Source organism: Cricetulus griseus, chromosome 3 (assembly GCF_003668045.3).
Source record: "Cricetulus griseus strain 17A/GY chromosome 3, alternate assembly CriGri-PICRH-1.0, whole genome shotgun sequence".
NCBI lineage: Eukaryota > Metazoa > Chordata > Mammalia > Rodentia > Cricetidae > Cricetulus > Cricetulus griseus.
The window spans coordinates 199,442,907-199,462,951 of NC_048596.1; the positions used below are offsets into that span (position 1 = coordinate 199,442,907).

The 20,045-nt window shown below is 48.9% G+C and overlaps 1 protein-coding gene across 7 annotated transcripts in view; it reads left to right on the forward strand.

Annotated features, from left to right (window-relative positions):
* The first annotated feature begins 394 nt into the window (after positions 1–394).
* The window catches only part of Acsf3 (acyl-CoA synthetase family member 3), a 39,361-nt gene continuing 19,710 nt past the window's right edge, over positions 395–20,045 (forward strand). For 4 of the 7 annotated variants that reach the window (XR_004769301.1, XM_035442740.1, XM_035442744.1 and 1 more), the window contains exons 1-7: positions 395–532; positions 3,875–4,564; positions 5,524–5,679; positions 6,635–6,823; positions 7,256–7,410; positions 9,719–9,864; positions 12,766–12,875. Coding sequence is in view for 6 of the 7 variants with exons in the window: in XM_035442740.1 (XP_035298631.1) it covers positions 3,899–4,564; positions 5,524–5,679; positions 6,635–6,823; positions 7,256–7,410; positions 9,719–9,864; positions 12,766–12,875 (1,422 nt within the window). In the remaining variant the exon portion in view is untranslated. The other 3 variants (XM_035442741.1, XM_035442742.1, XM_027410638.2) reach the window with 3 other exon arrangements.

Here is a 20,045-nt window from a genome sequence, read left to right on the forward strand (position 1 = left end):
AGGGCTGAGTATGTGACTCAGAGTTGTTGGATTGCATGTGTGAAGCCCTGGGTTTGATGCTTAGCACTGCATAAGCCAGGTGTGGTGAGGCAGCACTCAAGGGTTAGAGGTAGGTCATCCTTGGCTACATAGTGATTTCAAAGTCAGCTTGGGCTACAGGTGACCCCGACTTTAAAAAACAAAAGTTAAAGCTGACCCAATGCAAGCAACCTACAGTACTTGTTCTATCAGGACAATTGAGCCAGAGGTCTGGTGACAGCTGTCTGGCAGTCCTGTGCAGGATTCATGAGACCAGTCTTGCTTTCATAAAATGAATAAGCCGGAACGTTTGGTCCCGGAACCCATTACTCAGGCTATGCACACAGGGACAGCTTAGATAGGCGGACACATTTCGCTTGCGGACAATTTTAAGTGTAGGACTCATTCCGGCTTGATTCACCCACTCAACTTCTCAGACCCGTGCCCCACCCCCAGTGACCCCTATCTGACCCCAGGTGAGCGCGTTGCAGAGAACAAGAAAAGGGGTGTTGAGGTGAGCTGGAGCTGATTAGGGGATAGTGGGAGCCATTGGGCAGCTGTCTGTCAGCGCGTGCGGGAAACCTCTGCTGTTTGTTAAACTTATGCCCTTCTCCCCGAGCTGAAGTCATAGCGGAGCCTCTTCTTTGATTTGTTTGCGCGGAGCACCACGTGGGATGCAAGTTCCCAGAGGCCTGGCTCGGAAAGGCCGATGGGTCCTGAAAGCAGTCTGTGGCAGCGTGGGCCGGACAAGTGTGCCTGCAAGGAAGGGCTGCTGGACCTGAAAGTGGGACCGGGAATTTCTCTAAAAGAGTTGTTTTGATTTTCATCCTGGGAGGGAACTTGTTTGTGGCCGACCACTAAGACTTGTGGGAGGCTTCAGATGTTTTCCGGGAGCCCAGGTGAGCCTGTGCTGTCCTCCAGGGAGTAACTGTGAAAATGTGAATGTTCTAAGTGTTCTCCCCAAGGCCAACGTGATTATTGTGAAACAGGTCTCCCTGCTGTTCTTGGACTTGAGATAGATGTAAACATCCCTTCCCAGATGGCATCATTTTTAAAATTTAGGGACAGGGTCTCATGCATCCAAGCTGGCCTTGAACTTAGAATTTAGCCAAGAGTAACCTTGAACTTCTGAACCTCCTGCCTTCACTGTGACCATTTTAGGTGGTGCTGGGAAACAAGCACTTCCTGCATTCGAGGCAAGCACTCACTAATACACCCCCAGCTCCCAGATGTCTTTTTAAAATAGTAGTTTATTCTGTAGAATGGATATAGGTTTTAACGTCTTTTTTCCTTTTTTTTTTTAATTTGTTAATGCTACTTTAAAATGTAGTTTTGACAGTTCCTAACCCACAGGTATCACATGGCATTCCCTGGCATCCCTGGACCTGAAGGGGGTTAGAGGTCCATGCACAGCCAAATGCTTTAAGTAGACACTTTGTTTTGCTCTGAAGAGCTGGCTCTGATCAGATGAGCTGGGAGTTAGCTCAGCAGTGACAGGCTTATGCCTGAAGACCAAAGCAACTTTGGAAGCCTAGACTGGTCCCATTTCCACGTATGGGGGAGCAAGGCAATGCCTCAGAGGGGACGTGGTACAGCTTATAAGAATTGAAGGTGACCCACAGTGCCATCCCAGCATGTGTCAGCTGTCCATACAGGATTCAGTTTGCTGTTGCTCTCTGCCATCCTCCCTGACTTATCACCCAAGGGTCACTGTATCCACCTCATGGTGGTCAACTGTTCTTCCTGGTATGGGCAACACTTGCAGAATGAGGGCCCCATAGGCGTTGTAAGTCTGTTCCACAAGGATCCTGTCTTGACACCTCCTGATGCTCAGTGTCTGTGCATGGTAGGAATGCCGCCAGTCTTCAGGGCTCAGGACTCTGCCTCAGAGGGCAGTGGTGTTTCCTTTAGCTGTGCTATAAGTAGGGTCCAGGCAGAGGTCCTGCACCTATATCACCACCAACTCTGCCTGCTCTGGATCTTGTGACCACCCTACTGTGTTGCTTATGCCTGGTTAGCCATGTTGACTTGGCCCTACCACCTCACAAGGTAAGGTGGGATCAAAAAGAGGGTATACAGACATTAGTGGAGGCCGGCACCCTATTGGACATGCATATTTGGATGTCTGTGCTTGATTTCCTTAGGCTTTTTCTGAGGATCATTGGTTAGCTGCAGTTTAACTAATTACCACTTGTGTGAGCATCCTATGTGCACATCTTTTTGTGTCCCTAAGGTCATAGTTTTAAAGCAACACGAGGGAAAAAGGGTTTCAACTATTTGTGCTACTGTTGAAAGGGATTCTCTCTCATAACTCAAGCTCTTGGCCTCCCCAGGACTAGAGGCCTATGTCAGGACTGCTGTCCCATGGCCTTGTAAGTTGTTAGTGTGCCATAGTCTCTTGGGACAATTCTTCATCACGAACCCAGCCTTTGGGGTTCTTTGTACAGCTTCCTAATGCTGGGTGAAGAGCAGGTATGCTTCCCAAGCACTTGCCAGGTCCTTCAGGAGAGTTGTGCTGTTTTGGAGGCTGTGGTGTAGCATTATGTTGGATGCTCCTGGTGTTTCTCACACAGCAGGTCTTCTGCTTGAGTTTCTCTATGTTCTGTTCCCTTGTGCAGAGACAATAGATGAATACCAAATGTCTTCGCATTCATTCACTCTTCCCCAGAGCATTCTGAGAATCTCACACTCTAATCCACAGGAATCCGGCCACAAGTCTTTATTTCTGAAATACCACACAGCAGGTCTTCTCTTTGAGTTTCTCTTGGTGTTGGCATCTCTGTCTGTAAAACAAATGGAGGAGAATTTGTTGGAGTGAGAATTGAAGCACCCTAATTTGCTTTATGCTCTCTGAGTTGTAGAAGCCCACATGGCTGTCACTTCTTGGCTTCTCTTTCCTAGCCCTGCTGTTTCTTACATTTGTCAGTTTCTTTGTAGAAGAAGAAATCCAGGGTGTGAACAGACCAGGACCTCTGAGCCCTTGTGGAGTGGCTCTGAGAGCAGCTGTGGCACCCTGACTGCCTCATCTAGACCTCATGTGGTCTCCAGGAGCCAGTGTGTTTGAGAACTGACATGTGCAGAGCCAGTGTGCATAGAGCCTACAAACAGCCGTGAGCTAAACTTGTGCACAGAGAAGTGAGGTGGAGTTTTCCTGCTGTGTTGACCAGAGTGCCTGGCTAGAGAAGCCAGCCAACCCAGCAAGGAAGCAGGGAAACAAAGTCATATCCAAAGATCTTGAGCACAGAACAAAATTTAGTTCTAGGAATATTTATTGATGTAGAATTTGTTTTGTTAGATAATTATTTAAGTATTGCAAATAGTCTGTATTTAAGAGAACAAAGCTGTCCTGGTGTGGTGACAACAAACCCTTAATCCCAGCACTCTGGGGCCTGAGGCAGGCAGATCTCTGAGTTTGAGGCCAGCATGATCTACTGAGAGAGTTCCAGGACAGCCAGAGCTACATAGTAAAACCCTGTCTAAAAACAATGTAACACATCTTTACATAATTAAGTATTCCACAAGGTTGACTTTAGAGTCCCTTTGATACCTGCTTCTACTGTCTAGTGAATTTCCAGGCTCAGAATTCCAAAATCTATTTATTATTCAGGATTTACCTTAAGTGTATTTTATTGGGTTTTCTAACTTAAAATTATTTGGGAATTTTGCATGTTTTTGAAATCTTTAAAGAAACTAAATAAAACACTTTCTAAAGATGTACGATTGAGGGTGTTAGCTCTATATTAAAAGTTGCTGCAGCCTTTGGGGGTATTTGGAGGACATACTTTAAACCTTGCTGTAGGCAAGGCTTGGGTGAACCAGGCAAACACTCACACATTGCACTCTCGTCTTCCCCCAGCCCAGCCAGTGGTTTGTTGGTGTGATGCCACCCCACTTGACACTACCCTTCAGGCGTCTCATCTGGTCCTTGGCCTCCAGCCAGCTGGTTCCCAGAAGACCCAGAGGACATAGCCTCCTGCATACAGCTCCAGAGGCCCGCACAGATGGGATTGCCCCAGTGTTCATCCGCGCCCTGGCCTTTGGGGACAGGATTGCCCTTATTGACAAACATGGCCGTCACACCTACAGGGAGCTTTATAACCGCAGCCTTTGCCTGGCCCAGGAGATCTGCAGGCTTCGGGGTTGTAAGGTTGGGGATCTCCAGGAGGAGAGGGTTTCCTTCTTGTGCTCCAATGATGTCTCCTATGTTGTAGCTCAGTGGGCCTCCTGGATGAGTGGTGGTGTTGCTGTCCCACTCTACTGGAAGCACCCTGAGGCTCAGCTGGAATATTTCATACAAGACTCCCGGAGCTCTGTGGTCATGGTTGGCCAGGAGTACTTGGAGCAGCTAAGTCCAGTGGCCCAGAGGCTGGGAGTCCCTCTTCTGCCTCTCACACCTGCCATCTACCATGGAGCAACAGAACAGCCCATAGAGCAGCTGCTTCAAGAGAGGGAATGGCGTGACCAGGGTGCTATGATCATCTACACCAGTGGAACCACAGGGAGGCCCAAGGGTGCACTGAGCACCCACCATAACTTAGCAGCTGTGGTGAGTGCTGGGTGTGCCCCAGAGGCCTCTGTTTCCTCCTCTCTCTCTCTGTCCCAGCCTCCTTTATGGTCATCACTGAGTAGGGTCCTGAGATGCTTAGCTGAATGACCACCAAGACTGTGTAGTCGCATAGTCAGGCTAAGTGATTAGGTTGGTATTTTTAAGAGCATCCTAGAAACAGGAGCAATATCTTTGTTAATTCCTGCCTTGTGCATAGCCTTTGTTTTCAGTCACTCCCAGAACCACCTTGGCAAAACCCATCAGTCACCCACTCTGTGTCACCCAACTCACTTTCTAAATAGTATGTGTATATACAGTACAGCAACACACAGAGGAAGGCAGGAAGTGAACTCTCAGGTTCCTTGGCACATGGCATGTGGTTCCAGCCATCAGGTGCACAGGTATAATAGGCTGTATGCAGCATCATTCCTGGAGAAGACACTCAGCTTCCAGACCATCTCCTTCCCTAGTAGAGACACGGGCTGTGGTGGGGCCAGTATCCTCACATTGATGGTGCAGGGAACACGAAGGCGCCTGGCCCACATGGCTTCTCCATGAGAGCTGAGGATATACCTGGAAATCTGCCTTGTGACTCCTGTTACAGCTGAGTGGGTGACCATGATACAGGGACCACAGACAGCTCAACACTGGTAGGCAGCAAAGAACCATCTTTTTTGTTGTTGTTGTTGTTGTTTTTGTTTTTTTGTTTTGTTTTGTTTTTGTTTTTCGAGACAGGGTTTCTCTGTGGCTTTGGAGGCTGTCCTGGAACTAGCTCTTGTAGACCAGGCTGGTCTCAAACTCACAGAGATCCGCCTGCCTCTGCCTCCCGAGTGCTGGGATTAAAGGCGCGAAGAACATCTTTATCCTCCCTTCTCTTCTCAGGGTCCCCTGGCCACTTGTCTACTGATGCCACCCACACGCTCTCATCCCTGTTCTTAGGCAGTGCTCTTTGCCCACAGGTGACTGGACTGGTCCATGCATGGGCATGGACAAAGAATGATGTGATCCTGCATGTCCTCCCTCTGCATCATGTCCATGGCGTGGTCAACAAGCTGCTCTGTCCACTTTGGGTAGGAGCCACCTGTGTGATGCTGCCTGAGTTCAATGCTCAGGAGGTAAGTCAGGATCCAGTGCTCTTGGAAGGCCCAGAGAATTTTTGTGTGCCCTGTGACCCGTAACAAGCACTCTTTCCCGCCAGCCTGGGTCCCACAGCTGTGTCAGCCCCAAATGAACACACGGATGCTATATTAATTATGAAACTGTTGGCAGGTGACTAGGGCTTCTTATTGGCTAGCTCTGTCTTAACTATTAACCCATAACTACTGATCTGTGTATTTCTACATGGTCTTGGCTCACCGGAGAACTCCTGACTTGTGCCCTCTCTTCCCAGGCTCACATCTCGACTCCTCTGCCTACTTCATTGCTAGTGTCCTGGCGGGCTCTCCTCCTGCCTTTCCCACAATTCTCCTCCCCTCCTAGTCCCACCTACCTTCCTGCCTCATTGTTGGCGATTGGCCCAACGTTGTTTATTCATCCATCAATAAGAGAAACATATTCAGAATAACATCTCCCATCAGTGACCAATGACTACAAGCTGGAAGGTTAAAGCCACATACATTTATTTGCCTAGCTGCCTGGAGGGCAGCATCTAAAATAAGTCTAGTAGAACCAAAATCAAAGTGTTGGAGGGAGTTCCATCTGAAAGTTCCTTGCATCTTGCTTTTTCTAGCTTCTAGAGGCACCTGCTCCTGGGCCTGAGGCTGCATCTCCCCATTCAATGCAACCCACTGTAATAGTCATCTCTCCTTTGTAGCCTCTAATTAATGTGCATGTTTAATCAGGGTCATTTCCCTGTGTCTAGACCCTTGGGAGCATGACATGAGAAGCAGCCTGTCCTCTGTCACATCTTCTCTGGTTCCTCTGCAGAGGAACTCCTGCTGGAGGACCCTCTGAAATCACTATGCCCCCCCCCCCTTTCCAGAAGACAGGAAGAGGGACATGGCATTGGCCTTATGGAGGGGAGAAGACAGTGGGGCCAATATCACTGAGCATGTGACATCTCCTATGCAGGGCAGTGTCTCCAGAGCAGCAGCTCAAGGACACTGCATTCGAGCAGGCTGGGCTCATGCTGTTGGTACTTCTACTCTGGGAACTGGAAGGAGTAGGTCTTGCACCTTTGTTCCTTCCATCTTTGTTCTGGCTCTTTGGACCTTTGCCTGTCAATGCAAGATACCAGAACTGCTGGCCAGTCTCTGCAAGGTGAAGATTGTTGAGAATTGGAAGGCTGTGTGAGGATTGCCTTTTGACAGTCTGGAATTTTTAATCCACTCTGCCCTTGCCTTTGATGACAACGTGATACTCTACAGTCCTGCCCTGCCTGCCTCGTACTAATCATATTGAAATAAAAATGCAACTGGTGGGAAATTTTAATACTTTTATATGAAATATTATTAGAAGTTTATTTTGAGGTAAAATGCAAAGTTCACATGAAGCTTTTTGGATACAACAACAACCTGTCTCCTGCCTGTTTTGAGCACTGTCCACATTCCCAAGGCTGCCCCATGGTGTGGCTGCAGTTGAAGAAACAGCTCCCATTAGTAGGAGAGACCTGGAATGGAGGTAGGAGGCAGCATGTGGCTCACAGCTGTGCTGCCTTCTAACTGCTGAATGCTGCTTCCTGTCTCCCTCTAGGTTTGGGAAAAGTTCTTGAGTTCGGAAGCTCCACGGATTAATGTATTTATGGCAGTGCCCACGATCTACAGCAAACTGCTGGATTACTATGACCAGCATTTCACACAGCCCCATGTCCAGGATTTTGTGCGTGCCGTTTGTGAAGAAAAGATTAGGTGAGTGGAAAGAGCCCACAGTCCCTCCCCATGAAGCTTGGTGGTCAGCAGGCATAACTCATTCTCAGTGACTGCAGTTCTCTCCCTTTAAATGATGGCTGTGTGCATCATACATCTGTGTTCTGTCTGTCCTCCTCTACCTGGATACCCCCCCCTTCTCTCATCCACACTCAGATGTCTGTCTACCTTTGGTACCTCTGTCTCTCACATTTCTGTCTGCTTCTCCGCCTGAGGAAGGCTGAGAGCTGAACCAGCCTCTGCTCTGGTCCACGCTGACTTAGCTGTCTGAGACTTCCCCTTACTCTGCATCTGCTGCTGACTGTCCTCCTGTCTCCTCCCCCAGCTTCTGGACAGGCACTTCTCACAGCCATGAGCTGAGGCCCATGGCCTATTCAGTAGCATGAAGTTTGCTCTTCTCTTTCCTGTGAACCTATGGCTATCATTCCTTTCCCAACTTTATGTTGAAATGTGATTTGCTAACTAGGAGTAATCACAATGTTGTGGAATATTACTTTAACTATGTAGAGGTGTGTTGCTTTTGTTTATGCTGCATTTGTTTAATTATATAAAGATGCATTACTGTTTCACCTTGCCTGCCTAAAGTGCCTGATTGGTATAATAAAAAAAAGCTGAATGACCAATAGCTAGGTAGGAGAGGGATATGTGGGTTTAGTGGGCAGAGAAAATAAGTAGGAAGAGGACTCTAGGTAAGAAGGAGGAGGAGGAGGAGAGAGAGAGGCGGGGGTGGGGGAGCCACGACTGGACTGGACTGGATGCAACAGGACACCCACGGCCAGACAGACAGAGACAGAGAAAGCAGTGAAAGTAAGACAGAATGAAAGAAAGGTAAAAAGCCCTGAGTTATAAGTTAATTTAAGTTATAAGAGCTAGTGGGACAAGCATAAGATAAGGAAGGCCAAGCATTCATAACTAATAATAAGTCTCCATGCCATGATTTGGGAGCTGGTTGGTGGCCCAAGAGAAAGCCTACTACATAGTATGGCTTACTTGATCACCACACATGGACCAGATCCATGTTTCCAGCAGGTGTAGGTAGATCGCTTCTCCTCTTCTGCCAGAGGAACAGGGATGTGGCACGTGAGAAGGGGACTGAAGCTGGCTGACAGAGTTGCAGGGACAACTTTGATTTAAAACTCCAAGAAGACCTGTGTGGTGCTCAGCAGCCACTGTGCACACCACACATCTGAGCCTTGTATCCATAAGAGACTTGCGAATTATCTAAGACAAATGCGATGGTGTTACATTTTTGCTGTCTGCCATTCTCACGCTCCTTTTCCAAAAAGATGCTTTGAGGAAATCGGAGCCCTGTTTCAGATGGTGCTGCTGGCTGCCTCTCTGGGCCCCCACCCAGGCTTGTCAGCTGAGCACTGCGGGGCATTCAGGGCTCAGGAGTCAGAGCTGGGGAAGGATCGGTAGGTCCCATCAAACCCAAAGAGGCAACAGGCACAGGCACAGCTGCCATCTCTGAAATACAGAATCCTCAGCAGATGTAATGAGATGCTGCGGCTCTTGTTGGCCATACACCTCCAGAGGAGAATGGGGCTGGTTCCTGCTTCAACTTAGATGACACGCAAAGGACCTTCCTTTCTGCAAGTTGCCTGCCATGGGATTGTAGCAGAAAACACCGAAGGGACTTTTGAACACTATCCCACTATCACTGCCATCCTCACCTCCAGTTGCCAGTCCCCTTGTGTGTGTTCCAGCCTCAGCAGCTCTGCTCACATAGCATCTGCCTCCTCCTGCAGGTGTTGGGGCCTCTCCCTCCACGAGGCACACAACCCCATCACCACCATCCTGTCGTGATCACTGTTGTTTAGGACTGTTGGTGAGCAGCATCGTAATTATTCGTGGTACCACCAAAGACGCTGCTTTAGCTAACATCCCTTTGAAAGGCATGCTTACATTTACATAAACACTGGGGGAAAAAAAAAATTTTTTTTTTCAGATTTTGATACAGGGTTTCTCTGTAGTTTTGGAGGCTGTCCTGGAACTTGCACTTGTAGACCGGACTGGCCTCGAACTCAGAGAGCTCTTCCTGCCCCTGCATCCCAAGTGCTGGGATTAAAGGCGTGAGCCACTACCACCCAACAAAAAAAAAAAAAAAAAAAAAAAAATCTTTAAAAAAAAAAAACACTTTTAGCCCCAACTCAATTTTTCGTGACTGATAGATAGATTTACTGATGGAAGGGAAATGTCCCATGTAGTCTGTTCTGTGCGCTCATACAGGAGTGTGCGTGTGAGCTGCCCCCATCAGAGCTAAGTAAGCCCCTGTGGTTGTGCTGCCTAGGCTGATGGTGTCAGGCTCAGCTGCCCTGCCTGTCCCCCTGCTGGAGAAGTGGAAGAACGCCACGGGCCACACACTATTGGAGCGCTATGGCATGACGGAGATTGGCATGGCCCTTTCCAACCCCCTGACGGAGGCTCGCCGGCCAGGTACCAGCCGCCCCACAGCTGTTGTCCTTCCTTGTCCCAGTGCCCTACCTGTGACTCCTAGTCCACCTGCACTTAGATAAGAGGGACACAGAGGACACTGCCCTCTGCAGCAGACTACAGGGCCAGAAACACCTTCTCAAGGCGACAGCCACCCTCTCCACTTGTCCCTTTTCTACCAAGTGGTGGTGGGGAGAGGACAGCAGGGTGCTTCATTCCAGCCCTGCTGGATCGCAAGCTTGAGTGAATAGCGAGTGCCTGTGGAAAGAGCCCAACCCTCTCCGGTCACAGCCCCTGCCTGCCAATACCTTCCATGCCCTCAGGCGGTAGGTGCAGTCTTGAACTCCCATCCTGGGGCTTTGCTTTTCAGTGCTGTGTGTTCGTGTGTTCACCAGTGCAGCTCATTCCCCTCTCAGTGCCCAAAACATAGAGCTGCCCCTACTAGGAACCTGGCAATCGTCCTAAAACATCTGGCTCCTTTCTGGCCTGAGCGATGATGGTGTTGTGAACACCATGTACAGGTTTTCTGTGTGAGCATGGACTGTGTCACACAATAAATACTTGGGCATGGGCTTATGTGGTTTTTGTTTTGTTTTGTTTTATTGCTGCCATGTGACTGATATTGTCAGAGTATTTTTCATGTTCATATTTCCACTCTCATGAGTCCTGAAACCAGATGATTCCAGCAGTGACCTTCTTAAAGGCATCCTGGTTCTTCTTCCTTTGCCTTTCTGTGCCATACCCCAGTGTTTGAGGGCAGGTTGGAAATTGGGCAGAGGTCTCTGCAGGCAGGAAATGGCAGGGGCCAGGGCCGAAGCAGGCATGGCTATGCTAGGCAAGAGGCAGAAGTACTAGTGGCATCTGAAGCAAAATGGCATGACTTGAGAGCAGCAAGACCCCTGACTGCTGAGGGAGAACAGGTGACAGGGTACCCAGATAGCAGACTGTCCCATGGGAACTGGCTCAGTAGAGTGCAGGGTTGGGCTTGGTGTGAAAAGGCAGCATGAGCAGTAGGAATTATATGAGTATCAACCCCTGGATACCACTGTCAGCACACTGGCCATTCAGGCAGCCTGCCTCATGCCTGCAGTGACCATCAACTAACCCCACCATGTCTGCACCAGCTCTTTCCACCATGGCCATAGCTGATGGCAGAAAGAAAATGGAAGGTCAATCCGAGACTAGAGGAGCATCCTGGATCTCCTCCCTTCCTCTGTCATCCTTATTGGTGACTGTCATGGCCTTGTCCAGGAAGCTGCTCTTCTGCTGAGCTCATGGGTCTCTAGAATGAGGAACTAATCAGAACTTGAGTACTGTGGTTTTCAGCCCAAGATTTCCAAGCCCAGCTACAAACGAGAGCTGCAGCAAGACAGAGTACCCTGAGTGGAGAGGACTGGCAGCACAAGGGTTGGTCACCTCATTCCCTGGGAGCACCACGAAGTGTAGATTCTATGACTATAGAGTGTGTGTGAAAAGTCACACAGCAGAAATTTGTGTATGTCTTCTCACTTTACACTGTCATAGACCAGGGGACAAAGCTGCCCAAAATCACTCACTCGGCTTGACTACCAAGCTGTGGTGAGCACCGTGGTCTAACAGAGCCCAGATTTGGAGAGGGTTGGGGTGACAGACAGTTGTGATGATAGCAAATGAAAGTGTGAAGAGTGAGGCCAGGACAGGAAGGAACAAGCAAGAGGCACCATAGGATGGTCCATGAAGCCATGGAGATTATTCACATGTGGCCATGGGGGGCTATTGCATAAGGCACGGACGATCCTTTACACTAGGCCATAGGGACTATTTCTACAGAGCCTTGGGGACTGTTTGCATGAGGCTGTGGGGAATCCTTCATACAGGGCCATGGGGTCTATTCTTATGTGGTCATGGTGGCCATTTGTGTGAGCTATTTGGGGCCATTCTCATTAAGCTATAAGGATGATTTACATAAGGCCATGGGGGATCATCCATATGGGGTATATAGGAACTATTTCACCCTGCAGATATTAAAGTGTAAGACAGAAGCCCAGGTGAACTGAAAGGAACCTGAAGTCCCTGTCTGCCCCTGTCTTTGCTAACCTCCTGTTGACTGAGTAACAAGATCTACAGATGCTGAACTCAAAGATCACTGGGTAGAAATTCTAGAGTTTCGAATTATTGACTGTATTCCTCACTTGGGCCCATAGACTGAGTGCGGGGGCTGGGGACAGTTGCTCTTCTCTAGAAGAGCCATATGCAGTCAATTCTCTGGCTTGAAAAAGCAAACGGTGGCCTTATCACACCCTTGGCTCAGCCCTCACTGCCGCAGGTCACTGAAGCCCTGGCTTCTAGGCTATTGTTCTGTTTCAGCCAGAGGATCTGAACTTGTGTCCAAGCTCTTGCTTCCTTCACACCATAGCTCCCAGGAGTTCTCTAATGGTAGAGCCTCAAGGCCTTATTTCTGTGGTAGGCAGGGGACACAGTCAGGCCTGAATAAGAGCCCAGTCATGTGCTAACCTGTACTCCTCTGGTCTTCTCTGGTGGCTGTAAGGGGATATTTATAATTCATGACCTTGCTCTTGCTGGGTCTAATCACACTAACTGGGGCTGAGATCAGAGGCACAAAGAACTACAGGGCACAGCTCCAGCATTGACAGGGCTCTGGGACCTTGTCGATGGCTTCACTTCTCAGGACCCAGGCACACAGTGATGCTGTGTGTCCTCACACCCTCAGAGTTAGAAGCCAAAGGCCAGTTCATTGTCTAGGGAGAGCACAGTTTGTCACCCTACCCACATCTTTCCTTGCCGTCACAGAGCACATGGTCCACTCCTGACAGTGATCCCAGTGTCCCACATACACAAGGAAGCATACCCCAAACCCAAGAGTTCAGCTATCCAGTTTCCACCTTCCTTCCCGTTTTTTTGCAGGTTCTGTGGGGACCCCACTGCCAGGAGTGGAAGTACGCATTGTCTCAGAAAACCCGCAGAAGGGTTCTCCCTACATCATCCATGCAGAGGGAAATGAGAGGGAAACAAAGGTGAGGTCATCTGGAGGGTTTTTCTCTGCTGTGCTGGGGGCCAGCCTTGGACAGAGAGATGCTGAAGGATGGGACTAGGGTTATAGGCTAATGTTTCTGAGTTTACCCATAAGGGTTTTCCAGTACCTTCCAGGGACAGCATGAGGGAACTCAGCCTGGGTGTGCCTTGCTCCTAGTTGCTGATTCCAGCTCCTCCCCATAGCTCTGTCTGTGGGGGACATCTGGAGGGGGTCATGTGGTTTTATGAAGGAGAAGCTGGGGACAGCACAGCAGTAATCCTCAAAGACTGGGCCTATGGGGATGTTGAGCTGTCGAGCTGGTACCATCTGGAGTCCTGTGTGCAAGAGGGTGGTTCTAGTTTCATATATGACTCTGAGCAAGCATGGACAAGAGGAGGATGCTGTCTTCTTCCATTGAAGATTTTAAGAGCTAAGAAAGGGGCAGCATGTGTGGGGTGGGGCTTCAGAGATTGCTCAGTGGTTAGAGCACTCACATGACAGCTCACAACTGTCTGTAACTCTAGTTCCAGGGGATCCAACACCCTCACACAGACATACATGCAGGCAAAACACCAATCCACAAAAAAAATAAAAATAAATAATTATCTTGAAAAAAAAATTAAAAAAAAAGAGCTAAGAGCTGCTGATCGCAAGGAACGCTGGCCATAGAGAAGTTTAGGGTTCATAGGAAATGGAATTTTGACCCGAAAGGAAATGATTATCCCAGAGACTGGCTGGGTGTTACGTGCAGCTGATGCTGTCACCTGGGAAAGTGAGTGGGCAAGGAGTCTGTGTCCTCCCTTGAGTCAGTCAGTCCCTTCTCCACCATGCTGAAGTCTTGCTGGCAGGCCTTCCAGCACTCCTTGGAGCCCACCCCTACAGAGGTAGCTGTTGGGGTCTTTGTAGGTCTGCCCTTACTGACCTTAGCCTCTGCCTCGGAGAAAATGGTTGTTGGTGCTCCAGAGAGCAAGCAAGTGGGACATGGTGATTCTGAGCTTAAGGCCGTGAAAAATCAGCAATGTCATGAAATGTTCTACTGTCCCAGGAATACTTCTCGCCCCTTCCCTGGTGGGTGGGGATCAGCGGTCTCTTGGCTGCCCTGGAGCTGCCCTGGTGCTTCTCTCTGGACTTTCCCTTCTGTGGTCAGCCTTCTGTGAAGACCACCCTCAGCCCCTGACCTGCCTGGCTCTCTTTTCTCCCCTGACCACAGGCCTCCTCAAGCTTACCCAAGGCTCCCCCCTTACCTGGCCCTGCCTCTGCCACCCTACATGTTGAAATGTCTGTAGTCACCTAACTTTACCTGGCTCTTGGGCCTGTGCCCTGCCTACCTCACCCTCAGCTGTGTAACAATGTATATTCAGGCCACCTGCTTCCTCCAGGCCTCAGTGCATTGATGGATTCCTCCAGGGAGGGTGGGTGGGAGGCTGACAGCTTCATCATAGCAACTCTTCTCACTCAGGGGTCCCTAAACAGTGGGCCTCGGGAATGGCAGAATCATTGTCTAGGGCAGGGTGGGTTGGGCAGGACAGCTGTCTGAGGTTGAGATGTAGCTGCCTAGCACCTCCAAAGCAAACAGGAGTCTGCAGAGAGCTTCCCTGAGACACACTTAACATTGAAAGCATTGGCAGCCATCTTGGGGCATCTATCCTCAGAGCTCCAGAGGTGGGGGATGGGTGACTCAGGTAGACTCTGAGCAGTAAGAGGGGTGCATGCCAGTATAGGGTTAGCATGGGGTAAAGTTTATAGCAGCTGCTCTGGAGTCTGTCCAGCTCAGCCCCAGAACAAGCTTGGACCCTCACTCCCTAGAGATCACCAGCCAGAGGCCTGTCCCTGGATTGAGAGTCTGAGATGCCCTGAGATTCCACCAGATGGCAGGCAAAGTGGATGCTGCCTGGGCCAAGATAGCCAACTCCTCCTTCTAGCAGTGCCGTCGCAAAGGGCACTGGCTCACTCTGGCATGCAGTGTTTGACCCCAGCTGGTCAGAGGGGCCCGTCATCACCCAGCTACACCCCAGTGCCTAGAGTTGCCCTGTGCGTGGGCAGTCAGAATTGACTCTGGAGGCAACGTTGACGACTTTAACCTGGTTGTGGTGTCATTTGTGGCTTCTCCCTCACTTCAGATCTAGTCTGGGTCAGGTTTGTTTTTGGCGGTAATGAAAAGGTAGTTCTCAAGACTTGAGAATGAAGTCCAGCAGGTGGCCACCAGGCTCTCGTGCCTGAAGCAAGCAAAGCCACCACACCTGTGGTATCTGTTAGTGAATCAAAAGCACCCACAAAAAGAAATGTGCAGGTGGGGACAGGAGGATGCCCGTGTTGAGATCTCACCTCCACACCTAGGCCTAGATTGTATGTGTTCTTCCAAGACCACAGCACACAGCCCACAGGCGTCCGCTTGGCCCCAGTGTTGTCAATTTTGAGTCTGTTGTCACCTTGCTGATGGCTAACTGCCTTTGACATCCTACTCCATCATCAGGGAAACTGGCTTCCTAGAGATGGTAATATGGTATGGGAACGGGAGGTGCTGTCTACTATCCATGCATGTGTGTGCATATGTATGTAGTGTGCAGTACACAGACACTCGCAGCATTTTGAGTTGAGTTCATAAATATTTCGTTTTCTCGTGCCTATAAGTCCTAAAACGTTCATCTGTGAGGCTTCCAGAACATGAGTTTAAATGTTGGGGTTTCCTCCTCCTAATGAAAACCCCACTTGTAGTTAGTGATTGGTAGTGCCCGCTATGCCCACCGCCCTTATGTGTGGCATGGGGGACATGCATCTGGGCTGCTGCTGGTAGCCTGAGAATGTCAGCTCCACAGGTGGAACTTCCTGTAGACATTGCCTTGTAGAGGGTACTTTCTACCTTTGCACAGGGCTGCAGCAGGCATCTGTGCATATGGCCTCTGTTCTCACCCTCCAGGATGAGCAGCCTCTGCCAGGTGCTGCCTTTACTGGGTACTGATGTCCCTCCAGACCCCTCTGGCCCTGGATTCCATGCCACTGAGCCAGCTGTGGTGCTGTGAAAAGAGACAATCCCCAGTTGGCAGGAGCCCTTGTGAGCACACTGCATGCTGTTGTATGTCACACCCTGAGCAGTCTAAAGATGGGATGCTATTCCTTTGAGTGTGTGCCAACATGTGGCATTTTGACAAAATCAGATTCTTTGACTTAAAAGTTTATGGCTTTGGGCTTGGGTGGAGCTCAGTGGTAGAGGGCTTGCCTGATATGCATAAGCCCTCAGTCCCATGTGTAGTAACACAAACAACTAAAGCCCAGGACTTATCATGTGAACACCTCAAAAATTTTTCATACCCTGCCTTGGTTAGGAAAAAACAAACAAACAAAACCCCTCATTTTTATGCCATGTTGTTGCTTTGAAGAGGCTATCCCTGTCGCCCTGCTGAAGCCCCTGAGAGCTATATCATTTTGCATCCCCTCTGGGCATTGGGGACTGACAGGAACACCAGATGGTCACTCATGACTCCTTGCTGTAGATTTCCTGGCCTTTCTAGCCTCAAGGATTCTTGGGGAGACAGGTCCCTAAAGCAGCAGCTGCCTTTGGTTCTCAGATCCTCAAGAGCATATCTGGACATCAGGCTGACAACTTTTATAATCTCAGGAGGCCTCTGGGAGGAGGGGGGGCAGGAGTGGGGTGTTCCTGGATCAAGGCAGTGGTGTCAAAGCCTAACCAACTCAGGGCTGTGAGCTGAGGCTTTCTTTTCTAGATAGGGGCCACGTGCACAGTCCCATGTGAAGGGAGAGGAATGGGTGTCTGGGTCCTTCAGAAGGGAACCAGTATAAAAGGAAGAACACTCACTACATGACAGGGCCTCCCAAGCCTGGTTCTTGTGTGAGAGACCCTCTGCCTCCTCACCTTTCTTGGAGCCCAGTTAGCCCCATAGCCCACAGCACTGGGCACCATACATCTTAGCCAGTGTCCCATGTATCTGCCTCCCTGTAGCCCGGCTTCCTGAGTCTTGCAGTTTGGGCAGGCAGGGAGGCTCTGAAGGAGTGCTGCCTGTCCCTCCCGTCCTGTGGACAGGGCTCCCTCTAAAGTCATTCCACCCTCACAGGTCCCTCCAAGTGGAGGTTCACAGGGCTCCCCCAGCCTGACCCCCACTGTTGAAGAGGTGAATGCTCCTCCGTGCACTAAGCCTGCTTTGTTGGCTGTGATGCATATTTCATGTGCCTTGGCTCTCCAGCTGGTTCCTGCTGCAAGCCCTGTGAGTGCATCAGGCATTGTCTCTTTATTTATTTATTTTTTATTTTCCCAAATTGCTCGCTTACATGAGAGCCAAACACCAACCAGCGACAATAGGGGTCTATCAACAGATAAATGGCTGCACAGCTGTGGATAATGCCACCCTGTAAGCAGGGCCTTTACACAGAACTGCTCCTCTTGCTGAGGATGCAGCAGCAGTAAGGGTGGGCTGGGATAGCTATGCTGGAGCAAACTTGCTTCTCAAAAAAAAAAAAAAAAAGTAATTACCTCATCAGTTCTGCACATACAAGCCATCACTCTGGTCAGCAGACTGTGCTGCTGTTGTCTTCTCTCCCTGTGGCCCTCCCGACATTCTTTCCCCACCACCTTATCTCTGCCATCTGTCCTGATGTGTCACCTGCTGTACCTGCCCCACATGGAGGAGGAGTCAGACATTGGTGTCCTTTAGCTAACTAACAGCTTTTGCTTCAGATGGGGATGACCATCGCCAGGCTATGTGTCCTCCTATGAGATGTGTGTACTTACCCTCTCTACACAGGGCTGGTTAGAAGACAGCTGATCCCAAGTGAAGAATCGTCAAACCAAAAAGCAGGTTGATTGCAACCAGCTTAGCTTGCAGACAGCTTAGCTTCTCACCCCCTCACCCCCAATGTTAATGAGGGTTTTGTCTGCATGTCTGTCTGTACTAAGTGCATGCCTGGTACCTGTGGAGGCCGGAAGAGGACTTTGGATCCCCTGGAACTGGAGTTACAGACAATTGTGTGCTCACATGTGGTGGCTGAGAATCCAATCCAGGTCCTCTGGAAGAGTTGCCAGTGTTCTTAACTGTTGAGCCATCTCTCCAGCCCCAATCAGCACCTTTTCCCTGAGTGTGGGGCCTGCCTCCCCACATGCCCTTTGAGGGGTGCTTGGAAATGTGAGGCACTTGGGAAGCGCCCCACCCAGCCTTTCTCCTGTTGCCTTTCCACAACTCTCTCAATTGATAGATGCATTCCTAAGCAGCCTCCAGCCCTGCTCACTCCCTGGGAACCAAGTTCTCCTCCAGGGTCTCAGTGTCTCCCCACCGTCGCCCCCAGGAAAACAAATGGTGTAGTTTATTTCTGCCTGGGCCTTGGCTTTAAAGTACTTTGTTGAGGTATGATTCGTGTACAGTTCACCCTATGATGTTCTGTCCGGTGGTTCTTGGTGTCTTCACAGGGTTGTTTGTGTACCTTTCCCTAACCATAGCTATTAGTAGCCACTCTCTTCCCACTGTCCTCTCACCTGGGCCCCAAACAACCACTTATCTACTCTTTTCTTTATATATTTCCTATGTTTAAATAATTTCAGTGGATACAGAAAAAAAATTGACATTCAATATGCCTTGATGACAAATCTGAGCAAATTAGATAGAAAAAGAAAATACCTCAACATAAAGTCCATATATGACAGACTGCAGCTAGCATCGTCAGGAATGGGCAGAAGTTAAAGGCCTTTCTTTCACAGTCTAAAACAAGTCAAGGATAACCATTGTTTTTGTTACTGTTCAACACAGTTCTAGAAGATTTGGCTCAAGCATCAGGTGCAAGAAATAGAAGTTGCCACACACGGAAAGGGGAAAACAAATTATCCTGTTTACAGGTGACATGAAATTATAATATACACAAACCCAAAACATTATCAGATTTAAACAGTCAAAAGTTGCAGGATGCACAATCAGCATTTCCATATACTAATAGAGAGCTATCTAAAGGGGAAAAGTCAAGAAAATAATCCCAGTATAATACCATTTAAAAATTCTAAACTAGCACCAGTAAGGTGGTTCAGCAGATAAAGGCACTTGCTTGTTACCAAGCCAGATGACCTGAGCTTGATCTTCAGGAAGCATATGCCGGAAGGTGAGAAATGACCCCTGCAAGGTATACTTTGGCTTCTCCATGTATACTCATTCATTGAATAACATAAACTACTTGGGAATAACTAGGGAAGTAAAGTGTCTCTACACCAAAACTGTAAAACACTGCTGAGATGAAAAGGCAGGGCTGGAGAGGTGGCTCAGCTCTTAAGATCATATGCTGCTCTTGCAGAGGACCTGGGTTTGGTTCCCAACACCCACATGGCAGCTCATAACCATCTGTAACTCCAGTTCCAGGGGATCTGACACCCTCTTTTGGCCTCTGAGGACACTCCAAACATGTGGTACACATAGATGCATACAGACAAACCCTCATACACATAAAATAAAAATAAATCTTTTAAGTCCATACTTAGATGGATACCAAAAATGATTTATACAGTTAATGTGACTCTTCTCAAAATACCAATGATGTCTTCACAGAAATAGAAATTATTCTAATATTTGCATAGAACTACAAATGATCCCAAATAGCCAAAGCAGTCTTTAGCAAAAAGAACAAAGCTGTGGGTCTCGAACTATCTTCCTTCAAAATGTACACAGGACTCCTATAACCGAAGGAACATGGTATTGCCACAAAGAGGAAGAGACACACGTAGACCAGTGCAACACAACAGAGACGAGAAATCAGTTTGTAGCTGGTTGTTTCTAATGTTTTAAAAGTTCCAAAAAGACATTTTAGGAAGAAGACATGTCATCAATAAATGTTGGGAAAACCAGATGCCAACATGCAGACAAGCAAAATCAGAACCAGGATGGGGCTACACACAGGGCTTGAGAGGCTTAGGCAAGAGGGTCACCAGTTCAAGGCAGGTCTGGGTCACTTACTGAGATACTCAGAAACAAGCAAAGATCCAATGAAATCTGACTGTATAAAAGATCCAGGGCCAAGTCAAAGATTCTTAAATGTGGCACCAGGAACTGTGAAAGTGCTGAAAGACAGAATGCTTAGAGTGACTGTGGTTTAGACAGAGATGGCTGGACAAATGTTCAGAAACAGCAGGCGAAAGCCAAAGTCAGTTGCTGGGATCAAGTTACCTTAGAAAGCTTTGCCAGCG